Source organism: Ambystoma mexicanum, chromosome 4p (assembly GCF_040938575.1).
Source record: "Ambystoma mexicanum isolate Mex_15411 chromosome 4p, UKY_AmexF1_1, whole genome shotgun sequence".
NCBI classification, from domain to species: domain Eukaryota; kingdom Metazoa; phylum Chordata; class Amphibia; order Caudata; family Ambystomatidae; genus Ambystoma; species Ambystoma mexicanum.
The window spans coordinates 112,830,469-112,850,126 of NC_090927.1; the positions used below are offsets into that span (position 1 = coordinate 112,830,469).

At 47.0% G+C, this 19,658-nt stretch overlaps 1 protein-coding gene across 5 annotated transcripts in view; it reads right to left on the reverse strand.

Annotated features, from left to right (window-relative positions):
- CAD (carbamoyl-phosphate synthetase 2, aspartate transcarbamylase, and dihydroorotase) overlaps positions 1–19,658 on the reverse strand; it is a 425,465-nt gene that overhangs the window by 212,437 nt on the left and 193,370 nt on the right. For all 5 annotated transcript variants that reach the window (XM_069605502.1, XM_069605501.1, XM_069605500.1 and 2 more), the window contains exons 15-16: positions 11,888–12,021; positions 5,625–5,737 (exon numbers count right to left, since the gene is read on the reverse strand). In XM_069605502.1, the coding sequence (XP_069461603.1) occupies positions 5,625–5,737; positions 11,888–12,021 (247 nt within the window). The remainder of the gene's footprint in view (positions 1–5,624; positions 5,738–11,887; positions 12,022–19,658) is intronic.

Genomic DNA, 19,658 nt, shown 5'->3' on the forward strand with positions numbered 1-19,658 from the left:
AAATTGATAAATCTGCATGTACGGTGATCTCTTAAATTTATTTTAAAAATCTGCCGCTACGAGTTTGCAGTATGAATTTTGAGTGTCTGGGAAGAACTGGTTTTGCAGGAGTGAAGGGCAAAGGAGAGGCAATGATTAACCAAGCAGATGGTCAGCTGTTGAACAGGACACTGTTTATGGCCTGGTAGTTCCACAGGAGGCAGATGTAATCTCTCAAGTGCATGGGAGTTTTGCAGAGGGACCCAGCCATGTGTTTTGACCAGCAATAAATGTGGGGTGCAGTGACGCAAGGCCAGATTGACCGATACCCAGGGGCTTTGATTGTATTCTCAGATGTGCTGTGCGTGCTGAAATAGTAGTCATTTAGATTATGTCCTGGGACGCCAGTAAAGTTGGGGTGAATGAGATAGTTTGTCATTTCAAAGGGTACCTGTTTATTCTGCTTTCCTCATGTCATTTGAAGTATCCATGCAAATCATGTGCAATTACATTTAGGGTTAAGAGGTGGTGGGAAGGAAACAGGGTCCTCCCGAACACCCCCCCTCCCCCAAGCGCTTTAGAGTTAAGCAGGACCTCTTTAAGGCGCTATAATGGACTAAGGGGGAGGAGGAGCACTGGGAAGGCTCTCTCATGCAAACAATCACACACAGACATAGGCATTGTTCGGGAGAATTCTCATAAATGTGCCAATTCCCTTCACCTTAAAGACCCCCAGCAACTTTGCTGGATTTTGAGGACTTTATTTTTGTTACCTGGAAATGTGAGCCTTTCTTTGCCACTCTTTCATGTGTTTTGATGTATGTTTTACACTTGTGTTCTTTGATTATGGAGTTTTAAAAAAATAGCTCCACAGGCATCCTCTTTTCATGTGTGTTATACAGCACCCTCAGTGCAGTGACACAGGGATGTCTTTTAGACTTCCCAAAGGTTTAAATACCTTCTCTGGGATCAACTACTGTTTCCCAGAGAATGTAAAGTGGAATGGACTAGTCTTTCCAAATTCCTAGACCCAGCACACACCATCTTACAATGGAGTGCTGGAGGGGTTACACAGTATCCCCCTTGTCTAAACACTCATGTAGCAGTCAAACCCCACCCTTTCCTATTGAAAAGGCTGGTGGCAGTGGTTTTACAACGTACTACCATGATTTTTCCAGATCGCGAACACCAGTAGCTAAAAATCACGGGAGCCATGTTTTTCAAGATGGTGCCTTAAGCCCCTTTGTTTAAACGGGTCCAGGTCTTTTTTTTTTTTCGCCATTTCTTTTTGGAAAGGTCCTTCTAGTGTTTGTCGCTTCACGCCAAACCAGGTTTGGTCCCTTTGGCGGGCTTCAGGACCGAAGACCGCCTCTGGCGCCCAAGTGTCTGGGGTGGGCAGGAAGTGAGGGAGGTGCCCGAAACTCCCTGTGCTTAGTCTCCTAGGATACCCAAATGCACTCTCTGGCGTGATTGGCTGGCTGAAAGTCCAGCAAGGACAGCCACCCTCCTGGGTGAATGACAGCTAGGCTGAATGAGTGGGAGAGAACTGAATAAAATGCGAGTCTCTTGGCTTGGAAGGCAGAGTCGACCAGTGGAACGAAAGAACCAAAGATGAGCTTTAAGAGGACAGCTGCTGCAACAACTGGACTGTTGGTTTGCCCGGTGAAGCCTTGCTGCAGGTCTGTATCGCCAAGTTAAACTCGACAGAGAAGCCCCTGCAAGGACAACTTCTCCCTTTGAGTTGGTGGGACCAATCAACTCGACACTAAGCCACCTGGATACCATTCTCGGAGCTGGTTGCATTTTCCTCATAGTGCTGCAGCAAACCGAATGACCAGGGAGAGGGACACCAGTTTGTGTGCTTGACTACAGCTACCGGAATTCAAGATTTGCCAGCTTTTTGACCAGCCCACGAGCAGTGCAGGAGTCCTCCGACGTCCTCCCGCTTGTCCCCACAACTGAGGCTCAGGAACAGCGAGATCTGCAGGAACAGAAGTCTTCAGCTGCACCTTTTTTTCATTGTAAGGTACTGTGAAAACCGGACTGAGAGAACCTGCATCTCACTGCGAAAGTGCTTGAAAATGTGGGAACTTGCAGGCCTAATCAGCTTGTGACCCGACATACGATTAATTCTTTTACAAACTACTTCTGAGAACTTTGGCAAAGACCTTTCCATTTAACTACCAGAACGGCTTTATCCTATACAAGACATTAGCCCATTGACTTTGGCCTAACCTATTGCATTGAATTGACTGCTGTGGTGAACTCAAACTATTTGCACTGTCTAAGAAGAATTGTGATCTTTTTATTAAGCTATGCCTTTTTGCTCCTACTTCAAAGTAGTTTAAATGCCTCAGAAACTTACAGTGTAAAGTACTGAAGTATATTTGTGTGCAATATATATTGCCGCCTTCTAGTGAATGTTTTATAACTGACTGTGAAATAAATTAGTGTTTTCCCAAGAAACCTTGAGCATAAGAGTATTTGATTACCTGCAATTGTAGACCTCTGTGTAACATCATTACAGCTCACATTCCCCTCTTGAGATAAGCCTGGCTGCTCAACACGCTACCAAAACTGTTTAGCACAGACTTATACCAAAGGTTGGTTTGCTTACACCTGTAGTCATAGTTGTGTGTAGTGGTCCCCAAGGGAACTGCATACACATCTTTGCTTAACAGGTTATAAGAACAGTTACATTCTCCCAAAGGGATACAGGCAGTCAATTATCCCAGCATTAAAGTGTTCAACATTTAAGACCTGTAAGTGAACAAGCACTGCCAAAGCCAATGGGTTCAGGAGGAGGCATTTAGGGAGCCAGGACAGCCAAAGTCAATGGACAAAGTCAATGTTCTGATGTTCTTCTTCTTAGAAAAAAGTTCTTAAATAGTCTGTGTACAAAAGAGAAATTACAGCAACTCCAGAGGAGTCACCTTTGTAAGGCCAATGCAGGTAAGATGAGGTCAACATAGTGTTGGGTTAAATCACACTTCAAAAAAAAGGTAGGAAGCACCCGAAATGGCAAAAGGATAAAATACCCTTAGCCCCACAGTACCTTGAAAATGAAGAACATGTTCTAGCTGGTTGCCTTCCCGATGCACTGCAGTAGATGCATATTCCCGGTCTTTGGTTGTGGTGACCAAAGGGAGGACGTCTGGCGGGCTCCTGCAGTAGCACTCGAGAGAGGGACTCGGCAGCATGGATTTCCATAGATTAAGTGGCTCGTTGTGGTTTTTGTCGCCTTTTTCTCAGCGCCAATGAACAAAAAGCTCTGGTAAGGATTACCTCGATCCCTTGGTCCTGGACTCTGGTTGCAGATATCTTGCTTCTGTAGAATCCTCTGAATGCCCACGAAGATCAGGCCGGATTGTGACTTTGGAAGACAATGCACACACAAGTGGTCGAGCTACCCCGGGTATTGGGCTTCTGCAGCCCTGCAAAGTCACAGCAAGTGTTTGGGGAGGGAGGGGGGTTTGCACCAAAATTTGCCTCGAGCAGAGTTGGGTTCCACCAGCCTTAAGGGAGGAAGTCGTCCTTTAGCTTCAACAGGCTCTTCACGGTCCAGGACGGTGCTGCTGGTTCGCTTGTCTTCATCCGACTCTGTCCTCCAGTGGTCGACTGCTTCTAGTCCCAAAAACCTAGTTTTTTATTCAATTTCCCATTCATTCACAGCCATAAGCTGTAAATCACAGCAAGGTGGCTGTCATTTCAGGCCAGCCAGCAGGCCAATGGAACTGGTTTCACTCTGGCACACCTAGAGACAACCTCCCACACTTCCTGCCTTTCCAGGCACACTGGAGCCAGGGCGGGCTTCAGGGCTGAAGCCCGCCAAAGGCAACATACACAAAGGACTCGCACCTGATGCAAACAGTATAAGCCTAGAAGAAACCGACAAGAAATAGCGAAAAAAGAAGACAGGGGCCATTTAGAGAAAATGGTAACCCTTGTGTGCAGCACTGCAGGTGAGGTATCAGCCTGCAGATACATGTTACTTGGTAGTAAAAAAGAAAACACTGACACCAGCCATTCAAGTGAGTTAGTGTAACAAAAGGTTACATAAGGAATGGGTTAAAGTAATTACTAGGTAACACCCCCCCCCCAGCATTCCACATAGCTTTATGGGTCCAGCACACACCACCCTAAGTAAAACTGGGGTCATCTAACTATTCTTGGGAACAGTAGTTAACCCTAGAAAATGTAGTTAAACATTAAGAGATTCCCAAGGGACATCAGTGGCACTGCACAAAAGGTGATGTGTGTCACAATGCAAAAGCAGATACCTATGGAATTTACCAGACTCCATAAAACAGTAAGGAACATAGAAAATCATAGTCAGGAAAACACGTGAGTGAGGAAAAGGTCCCACTCACTCAGGAGTAATATTTAAAAAGCCCAGAGTCCAGCAAAAGAGCTGTGGGTCTCTAAGGTTAAAGGGAATTGGCACAGAAATGAAAATTCTCCCCCTGCTTGGTAACATTGAGTTAACCAACAGAAAATAAAGAAACACTAAGGTGGAAGCTCTAGGAGCTTCCAGCAGCACTGCACAGAAAACGCTGAGTGCTGCTTTAGTAAAATGTAGATGCCAGAAAAGTTGGCAGAAATCATAACTGAAAAAAGAAATAACAAAAAGAGGTAAACAAGGGTTCCCAAAAGCAGAGTAAAAGAATGAATGTGGTTCCCCACTCACGGAAAACTAGTAAAAAATGCAGTGGTCGAGCAAAAAGCGCTGGGGGACACAAAGTGGAAAGAATCACACAAAACGGGGAAATCTACGCTAACACTGCAATTCCCATTGCTATGCAAGGCTTTTTCAAAAATAGATCCCCTTCTGCAAACAGGTTTCATTACACGATCCATATCTGAATTATACATTGAGTAGCCTCCCAAAGCTGCCACAAATGTTAAAATGCGAGTTCGACAGGTACGCCAGACCACTAGCTGTTAGGAAGATTGGAAAGTAAATCATACTGCACTCAGTCCCCACCCTACTTTTGTTTGGTTTAGGGATCTGAACCTAAACATTTTGCAGTAATATAAATAGTTAAACTAGTGAATGCAATTTGTGAAATTTACTTCAGTTTAATGTGCCTGCATCTATGCACAAATAATCAGACCTTCTGTTGAGATGGAGTTTCAGAATCAGCCCTGTGGACAGATTCTGAGAGGCCGCCCAATTCTGAACAGGTATGGACGCTAATGTCTAGCCAACCTCTATCAGCAGGTATGGTGCTTTGGGGGAGTATCCACTGCCACCAGCCCATCCTGCACACAGGTTAGTGGCCTGCAAAGTTACAAGGACAAAGTGTCTGTACCGCACTTCACAGAAAGTGGTGTTTGCAGGAAAGAATTCACTGAATTTTACAACGGAGACTGATCTTCTGCACCCAGTCAAAAGCACTGACTGGTACAGCCCAACATACGAGCAAAGTACAAAGGCTTCACTTGCCACCAAAAAGTCAGAATAAGTGCAACAGGAGAGAAAGCAGCAAAAAAAAAAAAAATTTCATAACACCATACAATAAACATTATACTGTATGTTTCTTTGCTCAGCTTACCAGACAAAGCAATATAAACTTGGGTCGCAACACATTGTTAAGCTACAGCATTTTAATAGTTGACACCAATTAAGTGCTTTCGTCACTTACCATGTCTGAAGCAGGTTTCATTGTGTGATCGAAGCCAACGCAGTTCTCATCCACCATTCTTAGGGCTTTCTGTAACGCTTCCTCAAAATTCCGCCCTACAGCCATAACTTCCCCTAGTGAAGGTTAAAGAAGAGAAAACTGCTGACGCTCCTCCTGCAACATCGTTAAGATAGACGCCAAGCACAAAAGGAGTTCGAAGGGGTCATGGCATTAGCAGTGCCTACTGAAGACAGAAGCTGTGCTGATCATGTAGAATGACCTGAAACAGAGGACTAGTAGTTGTCCAGATGGATTTCCAAAATCTAACCGGGGAGGATTTTGGGAGACCACCTCCTTATGGTGGGCAGACAGATTTTAGCTAAACCCATCAAGGTACGTTAGGTTGAGCGGCAAGGCGCAGTCTCAGGAGGGTTGAGAGAAGTCTAGGGGTACAATGAGTCCACACAGACCACGACCAATAATGCAGCTAAGGCCGGTAACTACAAAAATATACAAACGTAGGTCTTCAAAATACACACTAAGCAAGTAAAACTTCTAGTCAAACTTTGTCTCACACTTGCTATTAAACAGATCAAACCCACACTCTCCCTCTTGAGAATGTGTCCCTTCTCCCAAAGGGAGAGCTACCCTCTGCTTAACACGCTTTTAGGGGACAGGATGTTAGGCAATATTGTATGCAGTACCCTTTGGGTGCACTGTACCCCGACCTCCTGACAATAGGAACCCAACCTTTGGTATAAGTCTGTACAGGTTGGTAGCGTGTTGAGCAGTCGGGCTCATCTCAAGAGGTGTCCAAGTGAGCTGTAGGGGAGTTACACAGATTCATAGTAACCAGTATTCGAATAAATTATAAGTTACTCACCATAGTGACTAGCGTACTCTTAGTCCTCTTTCGTCCATACTGCATGGGCGTCTCTACCAAGGGACGGGAGACAACCTTTTTCACCAGATAAAAAACCCTTCTCTTTAAATTTAGAGGCGCGCGGGGGTGCGGCCCAGGGAGCAGGCGCTGCCCCGACTCCGCCCTCCAGCCCCACACATCAGTCCCCATTGACGCGTCGACAATAGATTTAACATAGCCCAATGACACCAGTATTATTAGGGGGGAGGTTGGTGGGACGTATGGAGGAAAGGGGACTAAGGACTAAGAGTACGCTAGTCACTACGATGAGTAACTTATAACTACTCTTACGTCCCGTCCCCTTTCCTCCATACTGCATGGGCAATTACAATTGAATCTAGCCCCAGGGTGGAGAGGAGACCCTACTTTCACAGGTCGAAGTGGGCGGGTGCTGTGCGCCTATACTTTTTATTTTTCAGTTTCACTGTTCCTATACTTTCATTTTAAAAAGAAACCGTTCCGGAACTGATTAGTTTTAAAATAAAAATGTAGGAAGAAGTTGAAGCCTGCACTTCAGTGCACTGCACTGAACATTTCCTTAAATGGGTGTGTTTGTTTGGGGGTTTGGACTATGTGTGGGAGGGGTGCAGCGATGGGGTTTGTGGAGAGTGGGGCAGACCGCAGGGAACATAGCTCCACTACATCTTTTCATACACTTCGACCACTGCCTACTTAAGCAAACAGGTTCCTGAAAAAAACCTGTCTGAAAGCCGCATCAGATCTAGTGCCCGCATCCAAACAGTAATGCTTTCAGAAAGACGAGGAAGTGGCCCAAGTGGCCGTCCTGCTTAGAACTTGCCATGGGGCATAGCGCTGGAATGCCATGGCCGTCGCCTTAGCCCCGACTGAGTAGGCATGCATGTTGGCCTGAAGCAGCTTGTGCTGGCCCTCGTAAGCTTCCTTGATGGCCGAGATCATCCAGCAGAATATGGAGGCCTTGGAGACCCGATAGCCTGGTCTCGTAGGTTGCAGTCCCTGGATAACCATGTTAGGTCCGGGTGGGGAGATGAAGAAACGTTGATCCTCTCAGATTGAGAGCCCCACTCCTAGTTACATGAGGCCGTGAAGTGCAGCTGAATCCTCCTCATCCTCAGTCTCGTGTGTGGGACGGCTAATTGGACCGCCGCCAAGAGACTCAGGAGATGCTGGTACCACCAAGCCGAGGTCACCTCTGCGCTGAGGTGGGCGGTGACCCTCTTGATGGCCGAGATCTTGTCCTCCGATGGAAATACCTTCTCAGAGCATGTGTGCCAGATGAGGCCCAAGAATGTCAAAGTCTGCGTGGGCTGCAGCTGCGACTTCTTGAGATTGAGCGAGAAGCCCAGATCGTGCAGCGTGTTCATAAGGGCATGGGAAGAGTAATGAACCGCTTCCAGAGATGTTGGGGCTGCCAAATCGGGACGTGTAGGTACGCGTCCTTCAGATCCAGGGAGCACATCCAGTTTCCTTTACACAATGTCTCCGCTATAAAAGCTGGCGTAACCATCTTGAATTTTTGCTGGGGTAAGGAGAGGTTGAGGGTGGAAAGGTCCAGCACAACTCAAACCCGCCTGGTGGTTCTTCTGAATGGCAAAAATCCTGGAATAAAAGACCAACCCTCGCTGGTAGGCTGGGACTTCCTCTACTGCCTGGCTCTCTACGAACGAGTGGATCACCGCCAGAAGAGTTGCTGTCCAACTTGAGGGAGTGGAGGGGAGGAGAGGCTGGGAAGGGTAGGCGGTACCCTGTGGATACTAAGGAGAGGATCTCGAAGTTCGCGAAATTCTGGAGCCAGAAGTGTGCATGGAGAGCAAGCCTGACCTCCACTGGAGACACGTGGACCCGGGACGTGTCATGACTTCTTTCCCTCAGAGGCTGTCACGGAGAAGGGGGACTGGAAAAAGCCCTTACTCGACCCCCCGCACACCCTTTCTGTTGCTTGCGCCGGTTCTGAGACAGCAAGCTGTCAGGCTGCCTGGATCTCCGTTCCTGGAAGCCGCGGAAGCCTCCGTACATACGCCCCCCTGACGGAGCACTGCTGTGACTGGTTGTACGACTTGGGCGTGGTCTTTGTCAAGATGGATAAAGACTTGGCCGTTTGCAAGCTCTTTTTCTTCTTGTACAGCTCTTCGTCCGTGAAGGAGTGGAAGAGGTCCCTCTACCCCCATCGAACGGCAGATCTAATATGCATTCCTGAGCGTCCAGGTTGAATTTTGTTGCCCGGAGCTAGGCTATCCTTCTCATGTCCGTGGCGATACAGATGGCATGGTCAGAGGTGTCAATATGGGCCACAGTGGATTCCAGGAGGTTCAGTGCCATCAGCTTGGCCTTAGCCAGTCCTGCCTTAAAACGTGATTGGCCCCCGAGTACGGAGTTCCGGAAGGAAGTCTGCAATTTCCAGCCATAACCTTTGTTTAGCGGCAGCCAGCATGGCGTTGGCCTGACGAAGATGCATGGAAGCGTTGGAAAACAGCTTCTTCCCGTACACCTCCAAGATTTTCTCCTCCTTGCCTAACAGCGTCGCCGAGGAGAAGGCTAAGGATGGGCCGATAGCAAGAGTGTATCTCACCCCCACCCCCTCCTTCTGCCTGTACTTGGCATCCAGGTGTCGATTGACCGGCTGGAAACAGTGGGGCCTTAAGACAACCCTTCTTGGCCACGGAGACTACATCGGTCTGTAGTGGAATTCCCGTTTTGGCAGAGGGGCGTTGTGCGAGGACTTCAGCAAGAACCCCCTCTGTCGGCTGCCCAACATCAGGCTGAGATAGGCCCACGTACTCCGCCAGCCCTGCAAGACATTCGTGGAGGGCCCTGGCTGAGGATGGCGTGTCAGGATCCTCCTCATCTGTATCCTGTGGTATTGGCAATCACTGCGCGCCCCTCAGTCCGCAGGCACATATACATGCCCAGAACACCCGCAGAAAGGCAGGCCATGGTCCTGGACTTCTACAGGGTGGCACACTTCCCCAAAGTACTTGGTGCCATAGATTGCACCCATGTGGACCTACGTCCACCTAGGGCCACAGAGCACATCCATCTAAACCGCAGGCACTGGCATTCCATCAATGTGCAGGTGGTATGTGATGCCAAGGGGATCATCACCTCTGTATATGCAAATTTATCTGGGTCCACCCTTGATAGTTTCATATTCAGAATGTCCGCCCTGAGCCGGGCTCTGGCAGCAAAAAAGTTACTGCAAGTCTCCAGTGAGATAATGCAAGCTACAGACACAAGAGTCAACACAGTACCTTAGGTTGGAAGAAGAGGATCCAGCTGGCTTCTGTTCTGGTTGCAGGGTTGCAGATACTGGGTTCCTGGGCCTCAATGATGGAGACAAGAGGGAGGACGTCTGTAGGACTCCTGCACTGCAGTCTGAAGGTCGAAAGCAGCTACGGGCTCTTTTCAACTCAGCAGCACTTTGCAGTTTCAGCTACCGGCAAATAGCACCACTGCAGATCTTGGACGCTTTGACCTTCTTGAGTCCAGCACTCTGGTGAGCTGACTCGCACTTGGGTCGTCCTGCTTCGGGAGGGTCCTCAGGATCTTCCTGGAGCTCTGGTCACGTTTGATGCACTCTACTACGGATTTCTAGACCGCTGGCCCTCGGTTCCAGCAGCTTCAAAGAAGTACAGCCAGTTGGGGAAGGTCTTGCAGCGAGGTTCGTCTTGGGGTCACAGTTGGTCCCACCAACCCAAGGGAAGAAGTTTCTCTGCAGCTTCTCTAGTCGATTCAAAAAAAGCAGTTTCAGCAAAGCAGCAGGGCTTAACCGGGCAGTTCAACGGTTCAGGAGGATGCAACAAGCTTCTCTTCACGATTCCTTCGTCAGATGTTTCAGCCAGTGTTCGTCTCCCTCTTCTGTTCAAGAAGCTTCGCCTTTTATGCAGGTTTCTCATTCATGCACAGCCTAGCTGTCACTCACACACGAGGATGGCTGGCCTGCAAGGACAGCCAGCCACTCACGACTGCGTGCATTCAGGTAACCAAGGAGACCATGGACAGGGAGTTTCGGGCATCTCCCTCGCTTCCTGCCCTGCCAGACACTGGAGTAAGAGGCGTGTTTCAGTACTGAAGCCCACCAAAAGCAAAATGAACAAAAGGGTTAAACCTGGTTTGGAGCGCAGTTTAAACCCCAAGAAAGACCCCACAAGCAAGAAATGGCAGAAAAAGACAAGTGGGGCAATTTTGACACAATGGTCATCCATGGGTGCTATACTGCAACTGAGGATTCAGCCTCCGGTAGAGAAGCACAATGATAGGAAAGTTTAACCTCTGCCACCAGCCATGTAAAGTCGTGAGGGTAACAAAATTTTGTACATGTGGAAGTAGGAAAAAAGTGCTACTAAGTAACCCCCCCAGCACTCCCCATAAAATGGGGTATGATGGACCTACATAGGAAAAAGGTAAGTAAAGTCAATTTCACTTTACTACTATAGCGAACAGTATTTAAACCGTATGAGAAATCCAAAGGACCTCTGACACTGCACTGAAGGTGCTGTGTGTCACCATACACACGTAGATCCCATGGAGTTTCAGACTCTGAAAACAAAAACAGTCTAAATCCGATCAAAAATACATGAGTAAGAAAAAGGGTTCACTCACTCCAGGATAAAAATCCAGAATCCTAAAGTCCAGCAAAAGAGCTAGGGGTCTCTAAAGTTGAAAGAAATTAGCAAAGAAGTGAGAATTCGCCCCAACACCCACTTTGGTCTAAACCAGTTCAAAGCAATATGGAGGCAGTCCACCACACGGTCTGATGGCCATTTCGAGATTACATCATGGTTGACTTGAACAAAGGAAGTCCTAAAATACAAAACGGCTAATAGCACGGTTTAAAAAAAGTGCATTGGTGCCACAATGACTACCAAAAAGATACATTGGGCTTACCAGTGCAGAAAAATGGATTTCACCCTGGGGGTGGGAGGGAGGGTGCAAAACTAAAGCACAGCTTCCACCAACCTATTCCCTTAAACAAATGTAGGCTTCTTTATTCACCCTAGAGCAAAATGGGTACAGGATAGGCAACGCTGGGAAAAAGCAATTCAGGAGCGACCCAACACAACGTAACTTGCGTAAGGTAAAAAGGGTTGCAATAGCTCAGAAAAGTCCTAGCTACCCAAAAAAGATTGGTGATCGAATAAAGATAGCACAACTATTATGGGCCATTGAAAATAGGCCCTAGAACTGCCAAAACAGAAATTCTATCTCAAGTGAAAAAAGCCATTTTCATGAGGGAAATTTACATCTTTTTTTATCACCATCCATGATGAACTAATGAATTCCAGTAAGTAGAAGCACAATAACGACCTGTTTTATGGTGACAATCTGGAGGTAAATGGGCAGTATTACTTTTTTTTAGGCCAGCTTGACATAAGAAGGGCCTTACCAACGCTCTTCATCGAGCTTCCAATTTTCGTGCTGACCCGAAGGAACTTGCTGAGATCCCACCGAGGAATTTTCACCACACAATAATCCAAGCTGGGTTCGAAGTTTGCTGTTGTAGAATTGGTGACCGAATTCCTATAGAAATACAAAATCTAGTTATTTCAGGCTTTTGGTACAAGCATGCTAACAAGAACAAGCAGAAAGCTACCAGTGTGCATGTGGAGGAGTGATGTGGAGCTTGTGGAAGGAGGTGTGAAGGACTATTTTCTCCTCCTCAGACAAATGTGAACCATGTCAGTGAGTGGAGCACTCAGCAGGATGATCTTGTGCTGTTTGCTGGTGCTGCGTGGAGCCTTCACTTGCTACCACTGTATCATGCAGCCCCATTTGGCAATGGCACACGATGCATACTAAAACGAAAGGTGATGGCTGGAAGGTTTTGAATTAATCTGAACCTCTGGCATTGGTCTGGGCAACGCTCCAGGCCATCACGCCTGACCTACAAAGCTATAACAGAAAGGGGAAGGACCATATGCAAATCATGCTTGGTCCCCCTCACCCCCCCCAACAGGGGCAGTCAAGAGCAAACTGCTTAGTCACAAATCCCTTTCGCACAAAACCACAAGCATCCCCCAGACATGTTTCAATCTCATTGGACATCAGTGAGGAGCAGCTTGGGCGTCTTGGCCCAGCAGGCACCATATGTACTATGCATTATCCATGTCTAGCCTTAGCTTCTACCATTTCATTGTAAAGGTTACTTCACGCAGTCGCGTCTTCCCTCCCATTTTAGAAGGATGGCCTTTTACAGTACATGATGGGTTAACTGGGGAAGCCACTAGGTGCACCTATGAGTAATGAGATTGGTGTGAAAGTGTGAGGATAAGCCGGGCTACGTGCTCAGATCAGGAACACGTTACACAACCAGAAAGATCATCAAGGGCCGAGGAAGATGCACTACCCTTTCCAAAAAACGATTCACCCATGCTGCCACAGATCAGAGCTGAATGCAAGCTGTGCTTGACTGAAGCAGAGCAGGCAACGGAATCCGTGGGTAAGCCTGATCAATTACTCGGAGCACCTACACTATCTGGTTTACTCAGAGGACAAAGAATTCGCTGTAGTAGAAGAGCACAGAGCATCCCCATCTTTCAAAATTTCGGGACAGTTTCTCTCAAGTCCAACTAGGGGCATAGTAAAACCATTCAACAGTACAAGACTCCACTCTTAGTATAAGGCTGTACTACCCGAGTATACGGTACCGTACACAGTGCAGCCAGGCTTAGCTTAGGAGGGAGTCTTGTACTGTCTCAGTTGAATGGTTTTACTAAGCACTTCAGAAAAACTGTCCTAACACTGGTGGCAGCAGTGGGATGGCTCAAAATGCAGGTCTTCTTGGTACTAGTGGATCTCACCAGCCTTTGGGTAGGAGTCGTGTTTGGGACTCCAAGGTTAATTGAAAGGAAGGGCTACAGCAGGCTCTGGTTACACAGCAGGCCCTCCGGTTGCTGGAAATCGTCTTAACTGCGGTTTCTTCATCTTCAGATGTTTCCAGTGGTAAAATACCTCTTCAGCTTCCAGGATCAGACTTTTATACAGGAACCCACCCAAAGAGTCATGCAACATTCAAACATGGGGGTTGGCAGTCCTTTTAGGACAGCCAGCCGGCTGGTTTGAAATTGAGTCTCGCAGGCAGGCTGGAAGACAAAGGGGTGCAAGGTTTTGGACTCCTCCCTTGCTTCTTGCCCACACAGACACTCTGGAGCCTGGGAGGGCTTAACCAAAGTCTCCCTACCACCACGGATAAGGTTTTTCCCACCCTGGATGTCAGGAGAAGGAACAAGGAGCGTTGAAATGGCGAAAAAAGACGACAGGGCCATTTTGGTCAAATGAGCACCCATGGGTGCCTTTACCGTTGGCAACTGTAGATCTCACAAGGTTAGCCAAAGAACATTAAGTGGAGTCCCCAGGTCAACCCAGCAACAATAGACAGTATGTGCCAAAGGTTTTCAAGGAGGATAGCATTAAAAAGGTACTATGGAGAGTTTTAAAAATGACAAACATAAAAAGAGTAAAAGACTGAGTGTGGAAAAAGGTTCCCCCTCACCGAGGTATAGGGAGAAAATCTACCAGTTCAGCAAAAAGTTCTGGCGTTGACACAGGTCAGGAAGATTTATCATTGCTATGAAAATCTTACCTAACATAAGGAACTACAGCACAACCTCTGCATTCTCTCCCCGCATATTACAGCAAGGGGTGGGTCTGGCTGTCCAATCAGGACAGCCAGCCCCCTCCACCCTGCACCTCCCCACTGGGAGTAGGGCTGCAGAGTGTTTGACTCCTTCCTCGCTTCCTGCCTTTCCAGACAGTCCGGAGCCTGGGCGGGGAATTCGACAGGATTCCCGCCGAAGAAAAAACAGCCATTGAGATCGTTCCTGCCTAGAATGGCAGGGGAAGACCTTAGAAACAGCGAGACCACAAGAAATGGCATAAAAAGAAGGTGCCCGCCCTTCTGTGCGTTACCGAGGCTGAATTAACAGCCTGAGAGTAATAAAGACTAAACAAGTCAAAGGTAAAACCACTGCCACAAGCCATTCATGTCAAACATGCAATTGTAACATATTGTTACCAGGTAAGTAAGAAAGGGGATGCATTGTATCCCCCAGCACTCCACATAAGGTGGGGTGTGCTGGCTCACTATATGTAAACTGGGATGAAAATCTGTCTGTACTAAGCGGGAACTGTAGTTCACCCAAGTACATGAGACATTAAAAGGGGAGCCCATAGGGGCAACCCAGCCTAAACCCAAAAGTTGTAGGAAACTAACTTCAAAAATACACTATGGCAAAGCACACACACCGACCTCCCCCTGGCTGACAACAAACACGCTAGTAATGGTGAAAAAAAGGAGGGTCCCCAAGTTGGTACTTGGGTGCACTTATTGTCCACCACTGAGGCTATGGACAGTCTGCAGTACCATAAAATACAAGATAGTTGGTAGAATACATCCACTGCCACCAGCCATAACTAGGGATTGTGACTAAAGGTGGCGTTTGCTGATATGTTACTTTGCATTTATATAGCGCCTTATATACCATTGGTATGGTCTGAAGGCGCTGGTAGGTTGAACGCCCTTGGGAACAGATGTTCAGGTCAATAGAGAGAGTAGAGATTCAAGGTGCGTGTGAGCACCGGATGTGTGTGCAGCTGGTGCGGTATTCGTATAATAGCTGCTTCTTAGCAGTAGGTGTGGTGGTTGAGAGGTCAGGAGTATGTGTTGGTTCTGGCAGGATTTATCCAGATCGATTGTGGCTGCGTTAGGCCTGAAGAGAACGCCTGGCTGGGGGGTGGGTAACCAGCAGTGTTTATTTAGAGTGATGGGGAGTATGAGGCAGAATGTTGGTATGAGAACAGTTATACCGAATGGTGTCATAGTATCTCTGTGTTCTAGTTGAGTGGTGGTGTAAGGAGAGAGTAAGCATGGAGGTGTGTTATGATGTGATCTAAGTTCATTTGAACGTTCTCTGCATTCCAGACCATACTATATACGTCACGCATTTCTATCACCTTCGCGCACGCAATTTAGCTCTATGCCCTCCGGGCCACTCAACGGGCTCGAGTCAGCCCCACGCACTCCAGACTGCCCTACACATGCACTCTTGTCTGCTCCATGCATGCACTCCTGTCAGTCTCATGCAAGCACTCCTTTCTGCCACACACACTCCTCTCCGCCACATGCAGTCAGATGAGCTCCATTTATCCCAAACCGTTTTGTGTATTCCAAGTTGTTTTATGCACTCCATCCGTATATTTTCATCCGTAGCTTCATCATATTCCATTCTTTCGAGTCACCGAAGATAAACATTCATCCATATAAGTCACTCGTTTTGTCTGTATACGGCCCCCGACTGTCCACCTATGGCACCCAATCCGTCCATATACGGCACTCGTTCAATTCACATATATTGGCTGTTCTATCAACGTGTGTTACCCGTTCCATTCACATCGGGTACCCGTTCAGATCACTTCAATTCACATATATCATTTGTCCTATCCATATAGACTCCATCTACATTCTTCACTCATTCCGTCTGCTTTATTCATTCAGCATCTACGCACCCAACCCCTCGTCCGCACTCATCCTCTTTATGCACTCTTGTTTTCCACTCATTCAACAGCAATAAGGTCTTCGCTGATATGCAGTAATCCTGTTCTATATATTCATCTGCTCTCTACACTCATCCGCCTTATACACTTATCCGCCCTAAACGCTCAACTGCCCTATACACTCATCCGCACTATACACTTGCAGGAGCTTAGTTACAGGGGGCAAAGGATTGCCCCCTGTATGTCAAAACTGAGCCACTGCCGTTGCATGCAAATCTACCTCCATGTGTCTAAATGTTTATATAGCTTCCCATTGTTCACACGTGAAGAATACTAAAACACTAGACCGTTACTCTCAGTTACAAACCCTCACTTGGCGAGTGCCATTTTGTAATACATTCGGATATGCGCATGTATGCAACTTAAACACTAGACCATTACTCTCAGTTCAATCCACCTACTAGGTTGATGCATACAAACAAGCAAGTTAAGGAGGGTTAGACTGATTCAGTGAGATACCTGTAGAAATTGGGACATTTTGGAACTTAGTTTTAGTGGTTTGATTTGGAGAATCTATTTTTGGGGTACATTTGATGACTAGTGAAGTGATTTTGTGGAGCATGAGGTTAATAATTTAGGTTTTTGGGATATTCTCTTAAAAGTACTGAGTGGAAGAAGGGACCCTTCAAAACTAAGGTAGGCAAGAGTATTTATACTGTATACATTTTTCTGGTTGAATTTCAACAGATTTAGCACAAATGAAATCCCTCAGATTATAGCCCCAGTCTTCTATTTTCACCATTTCATGACAATTTCTTTGAATCTGGTTCGGGCCCTTTGTCTTGTCTCTGGCGGGCCTCAGCCCTGAAGCCTGCCCAGGCCCCAGTGTGTCTGGAAAGGCAGGGAGGGTCCCAAAACTGCCAGGCCCATTGTCTCCAAGAGTACCCAAGTGTTAGGGAGAATTCTCAGAAATGTGCCAATTCCCTTCTACCTTAGAGACCCCCAGCTATTTTGCTGGACTTTAGGCAGGGGCAAAAAGTGAGGGAGGTGCCTGAAACTCCCTGTGCTTAATCCCCTTGGTTACAGGAATGCACCGAAAGGTGATTGGCCGGCTGGCTGTCCGGCAAGGATAGCCATCCTGCTTTTTGACTGACAGCTAGGCTGAAATGAATGGGAGAAACCGGCATAAAAGGCGAGGCTTTTTGGCTTGGAAGACAGTCAAACCACTGGACTAAGGAATCCGAAGAACTTGCAAGAGACGCCTGCTGCAACTCCTAGACCGTTGGTTTACCCAGTGGATGCCCTGCTGCTGTGTCCTAATGCTCTGAATTCGCCTCGACTAGAGAAGCTCTGTAAGGACAACTTCTCCCCTTGAGTCAGTGGGACCAATCCACTCCAAAGTAAGCCAGTCTGGACATCCTCTCGGAGCTGGCTGTATTTCCACAGCTGCTGGAATCAAAGGGAGGGGAACACCAGATTGTGTGCGTTGCTTTTAGAAGTCTGACCCAAGCGCTAGGAAGATCCTCCGGACTTCTCTGATGCAGGACTGACCAAGCCTGAGCCACCTCAACAGAGTGCTGGACCCCAGAAGCAAGGAAAGTTTGAAGTGGTTTGAAGTGGTATCCGAGAACCGCAGTGTTGCTATTTGCTGTCAGAGGCGAGGAGCTGAAACACTGAAGGACTGCTGAAATGAAGTTTGTCTATTGTTGACGCTGGCCTTCCCATTGCATAGCAGGAGTCCCCAGACGTCCTCCCTCTTGTCCCCATGGCTGAGGCTCAGAACAGGATCTGCAGAACTTTACAGGAACAGAAGCCAGCTGGAAACATTTCTTCTAACCAGAGATACTGTAAAGCCTAAGAGGAGTTAACTCTTGTTGTGTAGCCTTGCTTGCTCTTAGCTGAGACCTGTCTTGGTTACCTTGCAGAGCTGCTATAGCTTTGGCCCTTCAAGTGTTACATTTTCTACAAACATTTCTAAAAACGTTGTGCAAGACTTTTTACCTACCTGCAAAGAAGATCTTCAGCTGCCCTAGACATTGTGCAATTAACATTGGTTGTCCTGGCTCCCTGGGTGACTCTTCTTACCTCGGACTCTGTGGTTTCTCTTTTCCCCCAAGAAAGGCTTAATTTACTGAACATTCGAAGGTTTCAAAAGTACTTGCCTGTTTATTAATATTTGTTAACCTTTTTTTTATTTCTCCATCTAACCTTTGCACCAAACTCAGTATTGCTCTAAGTGTACTAGTGATAAATTAATGTCCAGTGTCCTAGCTATTTAAGACACCTGAGGGCGTAGGAAGTGTGTGCCATCCCCATTTGGGATCATCTGATTTAGAGAAGCTAAGAGTGTGTTCTGAAGTATATTTTAAGTGTTACATGTTTTGCTCCCTTCTGAAGAAGGCTTATACAACGGTCTGTGAAATAAATTAATTTTATCAAGAAACCTTGAGTGGGTTTATTAGAATAACTGCTACTGTGAAATTGTGTCACGACATTACTGCTCACATTGACCCCTGTTGAGATAAGCCTGGCTGCTCAGCTACACTACCAACCTGTGTAGTTCAGACTTGTACCAAAGGTTGGGTCCCTATTGCCAGGAGGTCAAGGTCATTGTAGTGCACCCAAAGGGTACTGCATACAATCTTGCCTAACACTGGTGGATTATTTTTTCATAAACCTCCGAGTGGGAACCTTTTTCCACACCCACAGAATCTTTTACTCTTTATTGGTGTCATTTTTTAGACTCTCCATAGTGGCTTTTAAAAGATATCCGCTTCGACAACTTTTTGGCAATAAGTGCCTGTTGCTGGGTTGCCCTAGGGTCTCCCCTTTTAACTTTCTCTGCCTAACTTGAGAGAACTACAGTTCCCAAGGATAGAAAGGATCTTGGGATCCCTTTTACATTTTATTTGGTGAAACCAACACACCCAACCTTATGTGGAGTACTGGGGAGATACAATGCATCCCCTTTCACACTAAAACCATAATAATATTACAGGGACAAGCTTACCTTCAATGGCTGGTGGCAGTGATAACTTTTACCAATTCAGTGCACCTTTACTGCGGGCTGTGTTCACATCTGCAGTAAAGGCACCTAAGGGTGCTCATTTCTACCAAAAAGGCCTGTCTTGTTTTTTCACCATTTTAGTGTTTGTCCTTCCTCCTTCCATCCCCTGACATCCAGGTCGGGACATTTCTTTGTGATTTTTATCTTCAGCGGGAGTCCCCTGGACTCCCCACCCAGGCTCTGGTCTGTGAATGCAAGAAGCGAGGGAGGAGTCCAACCCCAACCCCCGCTCGTCTTCCTTCTTGCCTGAATGGAGAAAAATCTAATTGGACAACCAGACCGCCACTTGTAAAATGCAGGGAGAGCATGCAGAAGTTGTGTTGTAATTCCCGTTAAATACTCCGAACCTGCAAGCTGAAGACAAGTCAACCACTGGAACTAAAACCAAAGAGGATGATGAAGGAAAAGCAGCCAAGACAATTTCCAGTGACTGGAGAGCCTGCTGTGTAAACTGAGCCTGCTGTAGCCCTTCCGTCCAAACAGAAAACATCAACCCCCAGAGCCTAGTGAGACCCACTAGACTCAAGAAAACCTGCATTTTGATCCACCCCAAGCAATGCTGCAACATTGAGGGGCTGCAATACCCAAATACCCTGGG